The sequence below is a fragment of the Ochotona princeps genome, chromosome 11 (genome assembly GCF_030435755.1).
Source record: "Ochotona princeps isolate mOchPri1 chromosome 11, mOchPri1.hap1, whole genome shotgun sequence".
NCBI classification, from domain to species: domain Eukaryota; kingdom Metazoa; phylum Chordata; class Mammalia; order Lagomorpha; family Ochotonidae; genus Ochotona; species Ochotona princeps.
The window spans coordinates 66226991-66244640 of record NC_080842.1 but is presented as its reverse complement, the minus strand read 5'-3'; the positions used below and the strand labels follow the sequence as shown (position 1 = coordinate 66244640).

The 17650-nt window shown below is 43.9% G+C and overlaps 1 protein-coding gene across 3 annotated transcripts in view; it reads left to right on the top strand.

Moving 5' to 3' along the window:
- The window catches only part of CC2D2A (coiled-coil and C2 domain containing 2A), a 101171-nt gene that overhangs the window by 69023 nt on the left and 14498 nt on the right, over window positions 1-17650 (top strand). For 2 of the 3 annotated variants that reach the window (XM_058670290.1, XM_058670292.1), the window contains 9 exons: window positions 1818-1988; window positions 4615-4720; window positions 5276-5385; window positions 5930-6026; window positions 6444-6542; window positions 7468-7644; window positions 12906-13109; window positions 16009-16098; window positions 17267-17380. In XM_058670290.1, coding sequence (XP_058526273.1) covers window positions 1818-1988; window positions 4615-4720; window positions 5276-5385; window positions 5930-6026; window positions 6444-6542; window positions 7468-7644; window positions 12906-13109; window positions 16009-16098; window positions 17267-17380 — 1168 coding nt within the window. The remainder of the gene's footprint in view (window positions 1-1817; window positions 1989-4614; window positions 4721-5275; window positions 5386-5929; window positions 6027-6443; window positions 6543-7467; window positions 7645-12905; window positions 13110-16008; window positions 16099-17266; window positions 17381-17650) is intronic. The other variant, XM_058670291.1, reaches the window with a different exon arrangement.

The window sequence follows — 17650 nt, the reverse complement described above, 5'->3', positions numbered from 1 at the left end:
GATACTGGGCAGAGAACCTGGGGCTGGCTCGGCACGGCTGGTGCTGCTCTATGGCCGTGAGCCAAGTCAGAGCCACATCCGTGTTCCTCGTTGGCCTCCCGACTAGCATGTGCTGGCTCCACACACCTTTCTCCCACACGTCATTGGCACTGTTGCTTGCTCCTTCCCAGAAGAGTCTGTTGCATTCTACCTCAGAGAAAGATCGAAAGAGCTTCTGCTCCGGACCCGCCTCCTGCTTCCCAACTCTATCTCCCCTTCCTTCAGCATCACCACCGTCATTATAGTCATTGCCATCATTGCACGTTACCACTATTAGAAAAAGCAGTCTGATTGAGAGAAATAAGAATTAAAGTTGTGCTTTTTTAAGATTTAACAATTTTTACTTTAAAGGCAGAGTTACAGACATAAAAAGGAGAGAGAGAAAGAGAGATAGAGATGTCCACCATCTGCTGGTTCGCTCTCCAGAATGGCCCGTGACTGGAGTGATCCAGCAGTCCAAGCACTTAAGCCATCATTCACTGCTTTCTCCGGCCATCGGCAGGCATCTGGATTAGAAGTAGGGCAGCCAGAACTCAAACTGGCACCCATGTGGGATGCCACAGGCAGAGGCGTAGCCTGATGTGCCGCAGTGCCAGCCCCAGAACTGAAGTTTATTTAACAAGTCAAACTGAGATCTCAACCCAGAATCAACCAGTTAGTTGCTGAACTCACTGACCTACAGTCCTGAGTTTGATTATAGGTTTTATGCTTTGCTTATAGAGTTCATGCATTGAGACAGGTTGAAACAGTGCAGATCTGTGTGGTTATCAATCACACTGAAAATTAATATATCACTGAAACCTAAAGAGCACTTTGTACCAGCTAGCTGGCTTGGTTATTGATTAAGCCAGTGCGTTCCCTTCCCATGGTCATTCCCACCTGGGATGACACTTGTGTGCAAGCATCATTAATCACTCGTCCTGCAATCGCTCTAAGAAGGAAAACTCACTCCTGAGGGTAGGCAAAGCTCCTTTGCCCATGGCTGATGTTTCCCTGGTCAGGAGTGAGGTTGGTTACCTGGGAAGCAGCTGCCAGATGTCTTCACAGCACTGACAACACCTGGCCTCTATAGGCTTTAAATTCACACTGTTTGAAGATGCTAGGTACCTACCAGCATGCTCTGCACACACCGCCTCACTTCATCTTCTCAACAAGCACAGGGAGTCAGAATTACGATCCCCATTTTCAGATGACGAAATGGAGACCTGCAGAAGCGAAATGATTTGCTCAATGGCAAAGAAAGGAGCTAGGATTCACTCTCAGCTCTGTGTCACTTCAGAGAGCAGGCGGTCTTAGGATCTGTCCTTGAGGGCAGTTTACACCACAGTTATGTGAATGGAGCGTGCTGCAAGGTGCTCAAGGGCTCAGGAGAGGGAGTCCTCCTCACACTGTATGGCTGGTATTCGCAAGAGGGGGAAGACCCTGGTCCTTGAGAGACATCTAAACCTGCTGTGGACCTGGCAGGCAGAAAAGGAGGCATGCATTCTTTGTGTGGGGACTGGCACTGGCAAAGGTGACTACAGGGCAAGTGTGAGGGGTGGTGTTTAAGGGAGGAAATGCAGGGAAGGCCAGGGTGTGGTCTTTCTTGCTTCTATAAGTAGCAGTTAGCACAAATTTTAAGGAATCCACGCAGTAAGATTTTCCTGTAGTGTGAGAGTTTTTAGACTATTTCTCACTCTCCTTAAAAGGACAAAGAGGACCAATGGGAGAGCTTAAGGCGGAGTTTGAGAAGTCATGTCATAGTTTTCCTTTGAGTGCTGATTCTGTTCTGTGACTAGCAGCATTTTGGGCCTAAGCCTTTTCAAGCTGGCAGAACAGAAGCGACCACTGAGGCCACGAAGAAAAGGACGGAAAAAGGTGACAGCACAGAACCTCTCGGATGGAGACATCAAGCTGCTTGTGAACATCATCCGGGCTTATGACATCCCGGTGAGGAAGCCAGCTCCAAGGTGAGAGCCTTGGGAGCACCCCTGGGTGGAATGTGCTGGGTCCCAGCCAAGCGCATCATTCTTTATAGCGTGTTACTCTCATGCTTAGTTATTATCCAGCAGGACCTGTGAGTTCTTGCCCAAAGCAAGGCCTTCTTGTTTACAACAGGTTGCGATTTGGTCAATCCCGGCTGAAGGGACAGGGTTATGGGGAAGTATCAGGAACATCTCATGAAACGCAAGGACAAGAGACAGTGTTGAGCCACGTGATGGACCAGGGATTAAGAAGGTTCTCTGGAGGCCCCGTGCTCTTGTTCCCTTGAGTTCTTCTGAGTTTACATCATTTTCCATAAGTAGTGGAAGTAGTCTTTGGAGCCAGGTACCAACAAGCAGGCATTGTCTCAGAAGAGAATCTGAAGGTGCTAACTTAGGCCAGGTGTTGATCCATGATCTAACCACCTAGGATTAGGGAGATCAGAAAGGCAAGATCAGAAGGACAAGCCATGAGGGTAGGACGGTACTCAGAGAAAAAGGGGTGTGCGGTGTGTCTGTCCATGGTTCTGAAACATATGGGCTGTGAGCAAATGGATGTAAGTACTCTTTTATCTGCTCAAGCAAGAGACTACACAGCGAGTTCTCAATCATAGGAGACTGCTATTCCCTTGGGGAGCAGAGACAGGAGGACCATGTATTGAAATTTCTCTTTGCTGGCGTCCTTATCCGTATAATAGGAAGAAGTAGCGTTTACAGTGCCTTCAGCTTGCTTTGAGGATCATGCTAGGCACATTCATTGACTGTTTAACTATTGCTGCTATTACTGCCTTCCTTGTGTACAAGGGAACAGGAAGTGAAGAGGAAGCAAGCGGCTTGTCCTGGTCCTAGAGCACAGTCAGTTCTGTGCTCACCAGGCCATCTTTCCCCACTGCCTTCCCCTTTCTGTGTTCCTGCCTCTCACACCAATATTTTCCCCTAGTTTTCTTACTTTTCCTCTTTTTTTTTAAATTTTTTTGTTTATAACAAGGGGACAAATTCCATGTACTTCCTGTGTAAGTTTTAAGAGCATGATACTTCCTACCATAAGCTGTATCCCTCCCTCACAGGATTCTGTAGTGATTATCTGACCTTTTACAGAACATGGCATCTGTTCGCTGTCCAGCAGCAATGGACTTGGTGCATGGAGCCGATAATCATACACGTGGACTACTGACTAATGCTCAATAGCCAGTTTATAAACAAAGTTTATTTATACATTGAGGGTCACATAGGCTAAGGGAGGAGGCTTTGAAGAATGTACATATCAAGACGAGGGAGTTGACTCGAGATTATGCCTACATATCCTCATATCCCATCAAATGTTCCCACTCCCCTGCCTAGAAGGACCTCTTTGTTTTGTAAACTAGGCCTATAGATCCAATCAGTTGTCCTCCTGCAGCCATCATTATCAGTCACTTCCAATGCATTGCCTTCCTTAGTCCATAGACAACCCTTTCACCATGCTTGCCTTATGGCTCAATTCTGGAATGGGAAGCTGTTTTGGTAAAAGAACATACAATTGTGTCTTACATATTTTTACCTCTGCAATTATTTTTTCAAAGACTTATTTGTTTTTATTGGAAAGTCATATTTACAGAGAAGAGGAGAGACAGAGAGGAAGATCTTCCATCCACTGGTTCACTCCCCAAGTGGCTACAATAGCCTGAGCTGATTCAAAGCCAGGAGCTTCTTCCAGGTGTCCCACGTGGGTGCAGGGTCCCAAATGCCATCCTCCACTGCCTTCCCAAGCCACAAGCAGGGAGCTGATGGAGAGTAAGGCAGCCGGAATATGAACCTGCACCCATATAGGATCTCGGCACATGCAAGGCGAGGACTTTAGCCACTAAGCTATTGCACCAGGCTCCTCTGTGCAATATTTTAAGTGTTGCAGCATCTCATTGACATTATTCATCTAAATAAGTGCTCCTTTAATCATCTAATTGACAGCTTTACAAAGAGAAAAGGTTGGTTTTTGTTTGTTTGTTTGTTTGTTTTTTGGTAGCTGTCCCATGTTCTAATTTGCCTGCAGCCTGAACTGTGAAAAGTTTCAGTAGATTCAGACAATATGTATTTTGCCCAATGACGAATGCAAAACCCTTGACAAACTGTAAAATTCAGTACAAATGTGAACATAGGTTACTGGAAGAAAAAGTGCAGGACCTAACAGAAATTCTCTGGGGATTAATTCCACTTGTTCACTTAAGAATAGCAACTTAAAAAGAAACAGAGGGTCAACCCATCGATCCTGGCTCAAGGTATGGGTCCTTGAGCCTCCTCTTGGAGTGAATCTCGGCAGAGAGAGATACCTGGCCTGGGCTGTTCAGCTCATGATCATTAGAGAGTGCAGGCCGAGAGGGCCTTTGGCACAGTGGTTATGCCTGGGATGCCTCCATCCCGTAATGGAGTGCCTGGGTTTCTTCTCTCCTTTCTAGCTCTCTGTTACTGCACACACTGGGAGGCAGTGAGTGATGGCTCAAGTAGGTGGGTCTTTGCCACTCACCTGGGAGACGCGGATAAAGTTCAAGGCCCCTAATGTTAGCTGTTGTGGGGAGTGAACACATCTGCCCTAGACTCGCCCTGTCATTTATTTCTTTCACACGTTTTTCTCTCCTAGCAAATTCCAGCAGCCTTCAAGATCTTCACGGTCTTTCATGGAAAAGCAGGCTGCCTCCCCAAACACACACAGCCCCTCCCACAGTGCTGACTACCCGCTGGGCCAGGTGAGAGACCCCAGGGCTAGATTTCAGCTTGGAATCTTGCCCCTGATGTTTTTTTTTTTTATTGTTGTTTGGTTTTTTTATTTTTTTATTTATTTTATTAATGTATTTTTTTATTTATGTTATTAATGTATTTGAGAGGCAGATAGAAGCTTCAAATCACTGGTTTAGTCTCCAAATGCCTGCGAAAGCCAGGGCTAGGTTGGGACTGGAGCCAGGAGCCAGGAACTCAGTTCAGGACTCACAGGTGGTGGCCGGGACCCGACTGCTGTTTCCCAAGGTCTGCATTAGCAGGAAGCTGGAGTCAGGAAGTGGAGCTGGGTGTCAAACCCAGGTGCTCCAATATAGGATGCAGGCGTCTTAACGGGCGTCAATTGCTAAGCCAAATGCCTGCTCCTGTCCCTTAAGCTGAAAAGTCCTGCCTATAAACCTCACATACATCTTGCTTTCTGCTTTGTTTTCTTTGTAAGCATATTATTAGGAAGTATATTCTTTCTCTGCTAAGAAAAAAAATGTACTGATTTGACTAATACAGAGTCATCAATTGCTGATTTTCAGGTTTTGGTGCGTCCTTTTGTAGAGGTCTCCTTTCAGCGGACAGTTTGTCACACAACTACAGCAGAAGGGCCAAACCCCAGCTGGAATGAAGAACTTGAGCTTCCGTTTAGGTAAGCATGTCACTCTCTTCAAAGAACATAGGACACTTCAGGGAAATGTGACCATCACAGAGGCTCATCAAGAAAGGACTTAAGTTAAAGGTTTGAAACGCGTGTAAGAATAGTGTCTAGGTGTCCCGATACCCCACATCCCAGGTTTTCCATCCTCTCCAACACCTGATTCATCCAATAATAAAAATGGGGAAATATCCAACTTTTGAAATTTAGGCTTATTTTGGAGATACCCTATTCCATTCCAGGCTCTGGCAAAGTTTGCCATGGTGGGGGACCAAGCCTGCAGGGGGTGCTCGCTTCCTTTCCAGTAGAAGCATTGTATTAAATAAGTATGTCCTCATACTTGTGCTCCTGTTTGGGTTTTTTCAAGTGTTGACATTTCTGTCCTCATGTTCCTGGTCATGTGTGACTTTGCAGGGCTCCTAACGGGGACTGTATGACTTTGCAGGGATCCTAACGGGGACTGTGTGACTTTGCAGGGCTCCTAACGGGGACTGTGTGACTTTGCAGGGCTCCTAACGGGGACTGTGTGACTTTGCAGGGCTCCTAACGGGGACTACAGCACGGCTAGTTTGCAGGCCGTGAAGGATGACGTGTTCATTAACATTTTTGACGAAGTGCTGTATGACGTGTTAGAGGTATGTTCTCCGTTTCCGGGAAGACATATGTACTTGTTTTTCATTTCCGCTGCCTGCTACTGGTTTAATTACAAACATGTTTTCCAAGTTGTTTGCGTTTGAAATCTTCAAAACTTACTAATTATAAATGAGGAGACAGAAGAGGAAAGAGATTAGCTTTTTGTTTTCAGCCGAGTATCTGCTCTACTTCAGGAGTTTACTAGGTAATTTATATCTGTGCTCTTACTTAATGCTAAAATAATTCTATAGATTGTTGAGTCTCCACTTTACTGAGGTTCAGAGAAGTTAAATGACTCAGCGTCAAAAAGCTAAAATCTAAATCAGAACTCCATCTGGCCTTTCTGTTCCAACTCTAATTCTACTGCTGTCCACTAGTGTCAAGAGTTCAACAGTTATCACTCCCTGCCCTTCCTTTAGGATGACCGTGAAAGAGGAAGTGGAACCCACACTCGTATTGAGAGACACTGGCTGGGATGCGTGAAAATTCCCTTTAGCACAATATATTTCCAAGCAAGGGTAAGCATCGAAAGTCAGAATTTCATCAGAATGGGGATATCCATTTTTCCTGTTAAAATTTTCTTTGTGGGAGCTACCTTCAACACCTAGTGAATATGTATCTGGCCCAAGTCCTGAGAAAGATGAAAACTGCAGTAGAAAGCCCCTCTGCACATCTGCCTGACTCCTGAGGCACCTGTGTTCCTTGCAGTGAGTAGTTAATGTATGAAAAGTCAAACTGGAGAGTGTTTTGAACACTTGCATGGTGATGAAGTCGTAGTGAGGCAGAGTCAGAACAGGTCAAAATGTCAGCAGCAGAATGGATAGGTGCCAGAAAGCAACTTGGAGAAAACAATCAGGACAGTTGATGGCCCATTTAATCAAGTGCATTCTACTAATATTTCTACAAGTCCTCATTCTTTGCAGTTAAACACAGACTGTTCTAAGAGATACTCCCCAGAATGTGGTCTAGAAAGGCAGAATGTATTCATGCAGCAAGTGAAAGAAACCAACTTTATAAGGAGCTGCTGGGGGAGGCGACAATACAGTAATTCATGACGAAGATAACGTTTGACCTAAACCTTGAAACACGATGAAAATTCTGAAAGGTGGGGAAGAGCAGCTGAATATTCCAGAAGAGGGGAATGTTGGCTGAGTGTCCACCAGGTGCCAGGCATTTGCCGTGGTTTTTGACACCTACTGAGTCATCCGTTACTCACACCCCTGCAGGGTGTGAGGGTTCTCATCTCCTTTTACAAATGCAAAGGTTGGGGTGCTTGGAGGTTCAGGCCAGGATTTGGACTTGAGAATTTGGAAATTCACAACCTCTTCTGGGGAGAGCTGAGGGAGACAGGCTGAAGGTCTGACCTATTTTTAGTAATCCATCAGACCTTGAACTTTGGTTGGAAAATCTCTGGTTGTTGACAGAGTTGCATTTTCTTCACAGATTGATGGAACATTTAAAATTGATATTCCCCCAGTTCTCCTGGGCTACAGTAAAGAGCGAAACATGATGATTGAGCGGGGTTTTGATTCTGTCCGAAGTTTAAGTGAAGGCTCCTACATCACGCTGTTTATTACCATCGAGCCACAGCTGGTGCCTGGAGAGTCGGTTCGAGAAAAGGTAACTTTGCTCGTGGTCTGGGAACCCCACACCTGGTGTTGATGGGACATGAGCAGTTTCTGCCAGGCTATGCTTTCGTAAACCTTGCACGAACAGAGGCTCCACTTCCTTCCTCTAATGTCCATTTATTGCTCTTTCAGTTTGGACACAATGATGGTGATGGACCTGTGTTTTTGTGTTTTCACTGAGCCAGTAATCAGGTCAATCAGAAACTTAAACTTGTACACAAAGCAAGACAAATATAAATTGGTCTGCATTTAGAAAAATTTTCACAACATGAAGAAAATGAGACACGACATACTAAAAAAAAAAAAACAAAAACACCAGACTTCTCTTTTATTTGACGTTTATTGGCAAGGATGCTGAAATCTATCTCAGTGTCTGACTCACAGTGCTGGCTGTGCTGTGTTGAACTGGTTCACAGGATCTGAGAGCTAAATGATCTGAATGGGTCACTGCCATTCATTCTATCAAATAAGTTTGTAACCAAGTATTCCATTAAACAACTCTTAAAAGTAGGCTTCAAAAGGCCAGAGCGATGGCTCAACTGGATAATCCTCGCCTGCAACTGCCAGCAACCCTTTGGGTGCTGGTTCATGTCCCAGCTGCACCATTTCCCATCCAGCTTGCTGCTTATGGCTGGGGGGAAGCAGTGGAGAATGGTCCAAAAGCCTTGGAACCCTGCATCCGCAGGAGAGACCTGGACAAAGTCATTGGCTTCTGGCTTCAGATCTCTGGCTATTGTAGCCACTTGGGCAGTGAGCCAGCAGATGGAAGATCTTTCTCTGTGTCTCTCCTCTCTGTAAATCTTAAAAATAAAAAGTAAAAGTAGATTTCCAGAACTTCTATTTGGTAGCAATTGCTTCTGGAATTTTCATTGTTGGAAAAATTACTTCCTCATGTAATCTGGGCGGCATTTATGCCTTCTGCTCTATTGTGACTTCTTATTTATATTTAAGCTAATACAATGATTCCAACAGCTACTACCCTAACATGTTTTGAACCCCTCCTCTGCCCTCATCACTGTTAGACATTGCATGCTCTTCCTTCACAATCCATAGCTGTGTTTTACTGCTTTCACTGTTTGCAGCTGAGGAAGCTGAGGCTCGGTGTTCCCAGCATCACACAGGCGGTTCCTAAGTGTCTGTGTGCACAAATCCATGACATGGCTACTGAGTGTGAGGTCCAGCAACCTAGAAAAGTAGGTGAAAAAGAAAAAAGCATTTGCCAAGCTATGATCACAACTAAGGCCAATTGTTTAATACTAAACCATACAGCACAGATTATTCTGCTAGTTCTCATTTATCCATTATTTATTATAGTGCAGAGATGAAAAATACGAGTATTCTCCTGTTTCCAGTATTACAGCTTGGATCACAGGGGAACGTGCTCTCCCTGTCCCCAGCCGGCAAGACATTTACAGAAGACGTGCAGGATTGCTGGGAAAGCAGCTCCATCGAAACTTCATGTCACATACTTCATCTGTGGGATATACACAGCCTAAGATATTTTCAGAGAGAGAAATACACATTTTCTGGATGTTTGTCATTGAGTATAAACTGAGGAGAAAGCTCACAAGCCAGTTTACCCAGAAAATCCTCCCAGACAAGACAATTGTGTTATTTCTGTGAATTGTCAACAGAGCAAAAAGTGGTTATATAGTGCCCCATTTGGAGGTGAGCTCTCAGGCATGTGGATTCGGCCCATGCCCACATAAGACAAATATCTGCTGAGACCCCTGCACCCTAGGCGGCCTTCCTGGGCCTGACCTCTGCTTGCACGATGCAGAAGAGGTGCCAGGGCTCTGAGGCTTGGTCCCAAGTCCTGCGGCCTGCCTATCTCCCAGCAGTGAAGCAGGCCCAGAGCCCTGCCGATGGTGGCGTTTCAGTGCCCCACAGTGGTTGTCTGCGGAATTGCAATCAGTCCTTTAAAGCCTGTACTTGCAGCTGTTTGATGAGGGAGTCACATTGACCAGTGGACGGGACCCGAATGTCCTCAAAGTGCAGAACCAGGAAACATCACTCCGTGACTGATCTGTTTACTGTCCAGAAAAGAGCAGGCTTCATCCTAAAATGTCAGGTGCTTCAAGCTGGACACTTTTTCCCGCTTACAGCAACTTGCAGGAGTAGCAGCTTTGATTCACAATTTCCTGTTATTTCCTTTTTCTTGTCTTTTTTTTTTTTAAGATTTATTCATCCTTATTAGAAAGTCAGATATACACAGAGGAGGTGAGACAGAAGAAAGATCTTCCATCCGATGATTTACTCCCCAAGTGGCCGCAATGGCCAGATCTGAGCCAATCTGAACCCAGGAGTCAGGAGCTTCTTCCAGGTCTCCCACGCGGGTGCAGGGTCCCAAGGTTTTGGCCCATCCTTGACTGCTTTCCCAGGGCATAAGCAGAGAGATGGGTGGGAAGTGGGGCAGCTGGGACATGAACTGGTGCCCATATGGGATTCCGGTGCATGCAAGGCAAGGACTTTGGCCACTAGGCTACTATGCCGGGCCCAATTTTCTGTGATTTATAAAAATATCTAATGGAAAACCTTTAAAAAGCTTTCAGTAGACTCCTGAACATGTTATGTTAATATTTCCTACATAGTCTTAGTTAAATACAAGTTTTAAATAGATTATTTCTGTTAATAATGTCTTCCTCTTATGTCTGTCTTTGTTGCCTCTGATAGATGAATGACATGATTAAGAAGGTATCAGGTATTTTGTCATCAGTCAGTAGTTCCTTGGCTTTCATTAGCTGCTTCTGTCCATTGCCCTTGGTGTGTGTATGATCCCTGCCATGAACTGCAGGTACAGGCAGTTCATGAAGAATGTCCAGCTTTGGATTGTGGCTCATTTCCTTTTGTAAGAAAGGCGTTGTTTGCTTTGAACTGAAGACGTCATTGGTCTGAATGTCCCGTGAACACCAGGTTCTACCTCCGTTTCCAAGTGCATAGGATCCCAAGTGGTTACAGAGACAACGTGGCTCTATTTTTTTTATATATGTTCAGGGTGTTATAAACCCACTATTTTTCTATAAATATTTATAATCTAGAGGGCAAAGAATTAAACCATTTAAGAATCTTCCAAATTTCAAGTGAACCAAATTGCTCCATCTTAATTTTGTTTCATAATAAACTACCCTAATTTAATCTTTTGTTAGTTTTTGCTTGGCACTTTTTGGATTCCCACATAGCCTCCCAATCCCTGGATTCCTCTCTCACCCCAAGAAACGGCATCCAGGTGGCCCAACCCAGCGTTAAATGGCTATTGGCACACCCCTTAGGAACAGACATCTGCTCACACCCAGACCCTGCCCTCAGGAAGTGCGTGTTCCGGTCATGATAACAGCACTACACTCAGGCCCACGTGGTAGAAAGGTTTGAACACATTGCTACTTTCAACTCTGATGGCCGACAGCCAGTACTGACTGGAGACGTGAGCGGTTCTTTCTGGACAGCAATGCCCCATCCTGCTCCGTGCCTGTGATCACAGCACCCTTGTTTCTCAGTTTTCCAGCTTCATAAAATTACAGTTTTTAGGGCTTGACAATTCTAGGACTCCCTGGCATACTCACCACAAACCTTATGAGCGTACAGTCTTCATTTAGTTCCTTATTCATTGAAACTCCTATTGAGCAGCTGCCATCTTGGCAATACACTAAGGGGCAGTGCTTGCAATGATTAGGGTGACATTAAAATTCAGATGATGGAGGACATCCCATGAGAACAGACAGGAAACTTTGGAGATGCTGCTATCCTAAACAGTCCCTATAACCATACCCCAGCCTCTTAGCATCTAGCAGTCAGATTAGAAATGGAAACCACAGTCCAGCCCTATTAAGACAAGTAATCAAGAATAATTAGGATAAGCTAGATTCCATTTGAAGTCATAAAAAATGGACTATTTTCCATTCATTATTTGCTAAATATTTCCTATGTGTCAACTCAGTACTGGAGATAAAATATAAGGTCAACATAAAATCTGAGCCCAGGAATCCTACTACTCCCTATAGTAGAGACAAAATTGACAAATCTATTCATAATCAGAGCCTTTAGGTATTAAAGAAAAATGAAACAGTACAGGGGAGTAGCTTGATACATTTCCTTCTTTCAAAGAAACAAAAATAAGCAAGACTTTTCCTAAATTCTACTTTTTAAATATTTATATATTTTTATTGGCGAGTCAGATGTACAGAGATAAGGAGAGACAGAGAGGAAGATTTTCCATCTGTTGATTCACTCCACAAGTGGCCACAACAGCCAGAGCTGCGCTAATCTGAAGCCAGGAGCCAGGAACTTCCTCCAGGTCTCCCACGCGGATGCGGGGCCCCAAGGCTTTGGGCCGTCCTTGACTGCTTTCCCAGGCCACAGGCAGGGAGCTGGATGGGAAGCGGGCCCACTGGGACTAGAACCAGCACCCATATGAGATCCCGGCGCTTAAAAGGCAAGGACTTTAGCAGCTAGGCTACCATGCTGGGCCCTAAATTCTACTTTTAAATTCGAATTTAAAATTAAATTTCCTAATGAAAGTTTGAATTAGTCTTGAAACCTATTAAAGTAAAGCAACTACAGAAAATCTTGTAAAAACACATAAATACCTGCTTTATTTCTCATGCTGTACTTTTAGCAACTGATTAGGGGAAAGGATGCCACATGACCAAAGGCATTTGAAATATTTTATCTCTCAGCTGTTCATGGTAGAGCAAAGAATCACTTAAAATACTCATTATGCACTTGACATTTCTAGTTCTGCTTCCTTCTTCCTGGAGATCCATGGCTGTTATTTATTTTAATGGTTATGAATTTGAAACTTTTACCCTGCCTATTTATACCTATAACCTGGCAATCCATTTAATGGGAATCATTTAAAATTTGCACTTGAGATGTTAAATTTCTGAGTCCCTAGCCTTAAAATCAGCATCAGATACATATAACTTTTGTTTAGTGCCTCATCAATCAGAATTTGTATGTCATAGTCTAGTTTCCACAGGTTTGGTTAAGCCAGTAGTTTCCATATGCCTGCTTGCCTATTAACTACCTTTTTAAATCCTGATTAATAACCTTAACTATTTAATGAATCAGTCTAATTTTTAAATTATAAGTGTAATCAAAGCTGTAGAAATTTCAGAGATGGTGAGTTTTATTAAAGTTTGACTTAATCATCCCTCCCAAAGCACACGTTTAGTTTATGTTAACTGTGGAACCTGAACAGGTTCGACTTTGTCTCCTTAATCACATGTGAACCCTGTGGAATCTCTGTGTTTGAAGTTTGATTCTCAGGAAGATGAAAAATTGCTTCAAGCAACAGAGAAGTTTCAGGCTGAATGTGCCTTGAAGTTTGCAAACCGCCAGTGCCTTACCACAGTAACTGACATAAGTGGAAAAACCATTTTCATCACGCGCTATCTCAGACCATTAAACCCTCCTGAGGAGCTCCTGAGTGCCTGTCCCAACAACCCACAGGCCACTGCGGTGAGTAGCTCGAGCCAGTCGGCTGCTGTGAGATACGCTGTCAGATTGCGAACACATTGCCGCTCTAAGTACCAAACTGTATAGGAATGAAGATACGGGCTGCATCAAGATCACTGACAATGAATGTAAGAACACTTTTCTGTTCCCACGAAGCTGCTTTCTTTAACAAGAATGATAATAACCCTTAGCTTATTCTGCCAACAATTAATGAGTGCTACCATATCCTTAGCACTATAGGAAACACGGGAAAATTAACATGTGGAAGATATTACACATTTAAAAAATGTCTCATAAAAATGTTCTCATGTATTCTCAATAACTTTATTAAGGATTGTAGCGTGGCCTTCAGTTTGAGAATTCACGTACTTTCTCCTTTACAAAGGTAACTAACTCTTCAGTGTCATATTTAATGCTGTAAATATCACTGAATTCAAACTAAGCAAACATTTAATCAGATGCAGGCAGTCATGTTCACAGAGGACCGCTGAACACACATGTACCATCGCCTGGCTTCAAAGCCTTCCGCCCCTCGCACACCTGTGGGATCCAAGCCGTGTGTCAAGCAGACCACTTCAGATGAACCTCACAACTCACTACTGTCTTTGGGGGGTAGATGCTATAGAGAGTAATTACTGAAAATAGCCATTAGCAGGAAAATTTATTTGGGGCAATAATGAATAAAAGCACTTCAAAAAGTCTGGAAAATACAATCAAAACTTTAGTTTAGGGTCTGGCACAGTGGCTCAATGGCTAAATTCTTGCCTTAAAAGCACCAGGACCCCTTATGGACACCAGTTCATGTCCCGGGTGCTCCACTTCCCATCCAGGTCCCTGCTTATCGTCTGGTGAAAGCAGTAGAAGATGACCCAAAGCCTTGGGATCCTGCACCATGTGGAGACCTAGCAGAAGCACCTGACTCTTGCTTTTGGGTCAGCCCAGCTCTAGCCATCACAGCCATTTGGAGAATTAACCAGTAGATGGAAGATCTTTCTCTCTGTCTCTCCTTCTCTCCATAAGTCTGATCTGCCTTTCCAATAAAAACAAACAAATCTTTTAAAAAGTTGACTTTACTATGGCATAAAAATAAAAATTTAAATGCAGTTTTTCATGTAATTCATTTTCCATTGACTTTTTAAAACTTCTCAGATATTTGCAGACACAGAAACAACTTCTGTGTCCTACATCCCACTTATTTTTAAAAGTTACCCAATTTTTATAGAAATCTACAATAGAGTTTTCTATTCAGCCCCTCAGGGTGGAAGTGCAGAAAATTTCAGTACAGAATACTGAAGAGTGATAGGGAAAAAAGAAGTATTTAAAATAATTTCTAAATCATGGATGGAAAAGAAGTAGAAGGGTGATGTTGGAAATCAGAGACAACAAACAATAAGAAAGCATGATTCCAGAAAGATCTGGCCATTGCTCTCAGTGGGCTACGGGAGACAGGAGCTGATGCACAGGGCTTGAGCGGCCTAGAAGGCTGAATTCAAGACTAGGGCCCAGAGCTGACTCCTGGAGGGGTAATAGCGTTAGTGCTAAGCTGGGAGACTCCGTACCCTGGGTAAGGGCCTTGGCTGCCTTACCCTTGATTTTGACAGAAAGACCAGAAAAACAAAAAGCAAAAAAGCACCGGAACTTGTAATCCCTAATCCCCAACCTGTACTTTGAAAGCTGGTCCTAGAATCCACTCATGTGACTCCAAAAAGATTTCAAATGAAAATGCAGTTGAAAGTGTTTCCTGATGTTGATGTCCCTAGATAATGTGCCCGAGGTAGTATGTGTCTCCCACATGGGAGCAGGGGCCCAAGATCATGGGCCCTCCTCCACTGCCTTGCCAGCCCACTAGTAGGGAGTGCGATGGGAAGTGGAGCCACTCGAATTCAAACTGGCGTCCATATGGGATGCTGGTGCTGCAGGCTGACGCTTTAATATTTGTAGCATCAAAAGAGGTAACAGATAAAACTAGAAATGAAGTAATTAAGAAAGCCTTAAGCAGAGTTAAATACAGAGAGAATTAGTGAACTGGAAGAACACTTGCAAGGAGAATTATTTGAAATGGGAAATAAGGAGATACAAATTGCAGATAAATGAAAAGAGGCAGCTTCCAAGACACGATGACTGATGAAAGACACCCGCCCTCTTGAGTCGGGAAGCCAGATAAACAAAAAGAAATCAAAACCAGGCTTGTCACACACAGTCATAAAGACGAAGGCCATGTGAGGAGCAGCTAGCGAGAAAGCACCAAGTCTCTACAGAAGAACCCAAAGGCCAGCGCACTTCACAGCCACACAAAGGAAGAGCGGCACAGGCCGAGCTGCGGCGGCTGCGGAGAATCGCTGTCAGACGAGTGGCTTGTATCCTGTGAAACTAGCCTTCACACCAACATTGGGAGGGTGAGCAAGCTCAGAGTCCTCACTGAAGGAATTTCTGAAAGATGTACTCAACTTCAAGGGAAGGAAGGCTTTCAGCAAAGTCCTAGGTGCTACACGTCTAAGGAAAAGAAAATGTGGAAAGCTGAGAGTAAATAGCAGTGTGCGGGAAGAAATGGCTGCTTTCAGAAATGGACACAAAACAAGCCGGGAAAGTCAGTCTGCTTATATCAGAAACTAAGGAAGTTCAAAACCACGCCGAACAGAACCTGAGCAGGCCATCTCAAATGGACCAGTTTCTCCTCTCCTGACCTGTAAGAGGTTGAGGGTAACAGTAACTTTCCGTGGAACATGCTGGGGGACGGAGTGAGATCATCTTAGCATAGCCCTGGGTCTGCTGTTAGTGAGTATTCATTTCATTTCGTATACATAAATGTCTGTGATAAATACAGCTTACAAAGAAATGAGGTAAGGGACGCAGCTCAGTCCCTCTGGCCATAGTTCTAAGCTGGTTTTGTCTGTGTGTGTAGGAACTGGTGGCTCGCTACGTGTCCTTGATTCCTTTCCTGCCAGACGCTGTTTCCTTTGCGGGTGTCTGTGACCTGTGGACCACATCTGATGTAAGCGTCTCTTTCTCAGGCTCACTCAACCTCAGCTGCCCTGATCCAGTAGTAGCTAAATGGCTGTGTCAGTTTCAACTGCAACATTTATTAGTCACTACACAAAAAAATCTACTTGGCCGTTTGTTTCGCTGGATGAGCTAAGTCCTGAAGTATTTTTTTCTTGTTTGTTCAATTTTCCCAGAGTTCAGAAATTTTAAAAATTACACAAAAAATGAAAAGTAACATTTCAGATGCCTTAATTCCGTTACTCTCCTAATATTCCCTTAACAATATCTTAGTTTTATTCATAAGAAAATCAAAACTGTATCCTATGATTGAAAATTCATAAGCCTTAGTCAGTGGCCTTCTTAAGGCATTACATACCATTTATTGGTCAGCGTTCCTTGGTCGCCTACTCTGTACCAGATTCTACTAAATACTGAGTATGAGCAAAATAAAGATGTTCTTTGTTCTCATGGAATTTACAATCTACACATGCTATGTAAACTTTCAAATGGATCTTAAACATCTTGGAACAAACATGTTATTACCACTGTTAAGTCTGCTTCTGCACTTCATACTATACTATTTTTAGCATACTGGTATACATTATACTGTTACATAATTTCCTTTGAAAGTTAGCCTTAAGTTGACGAAATTTTAGGGCACTCTGATTTTTCTGTTCCCCAATGTATTATGTCAGCATAAATGCTGACAATTTTGGAAGTAAAATTCCTACAACTCTGAGGCATCTAAAAGCAGACATTAAAAAGGAGCAGCTCGTGTGCTGTGCGGCCGGCCTGGCCTCAATGCTTTGTAGGTGTTGCCTTACTGGTCTGGGCTCTGAATTCCTCAGCTACAGAATGGGAAAGTCAGAGAATCGCCCTCTAAGGTGCAGTGAGTTACTGCCTTCAAGAGTGTGCTATCAGGCAAAAGTAACACTTCAAAATCTGTCTCCCCCATCCCACCCCAACCGTAATTGTTGATTTTAGCAACCCGTATCATAAATGTCAGAGAAAACAATCCAAGTCCACTCAAAGTATTTCTTAAAGATGGAGTCAGCAACATAGAATCAAAGTTATACTTTCAGGTATTAATCTCAATTATGACTTACTAAAATCCTGCACAGCCAAGTTGGAATGAAGCCGCCAGTCCAGGCAATCTAATTGTTTTTCCTTTTTGTCAGCAATTTCTTGATCTCCTGGCAGGAGATGAGGAAGAACATGCGGTGTTGCTCTGTAACTATTTCCTGTCCCTGGGTAAGAAGGCCTGGCTGGTGATGGGCAGTGCTATTCCTGAGGTAAGAGCATACAGTCCGGCTGGAACAGGGGGTGGTTGCCTTACCTCCTTGTATGTTTTAAATCACAGCAATCTTTCTAGCAGTCCTTTGAGTTGCTAGGTCAGTGGCCTAGAGACACCATGACAGGCAGGGAGAACTAGCAGTGCAAGAGACGGAGTGGTTTACAAAGTGGCACTCATGGCCTCCACGGGCCCTCTTTGCCTGAGTACTTTACAACCCCTGTGCTTTCAGTATGAGCTTCTCCTATTTATAATCTGAAAAATTCTGAGC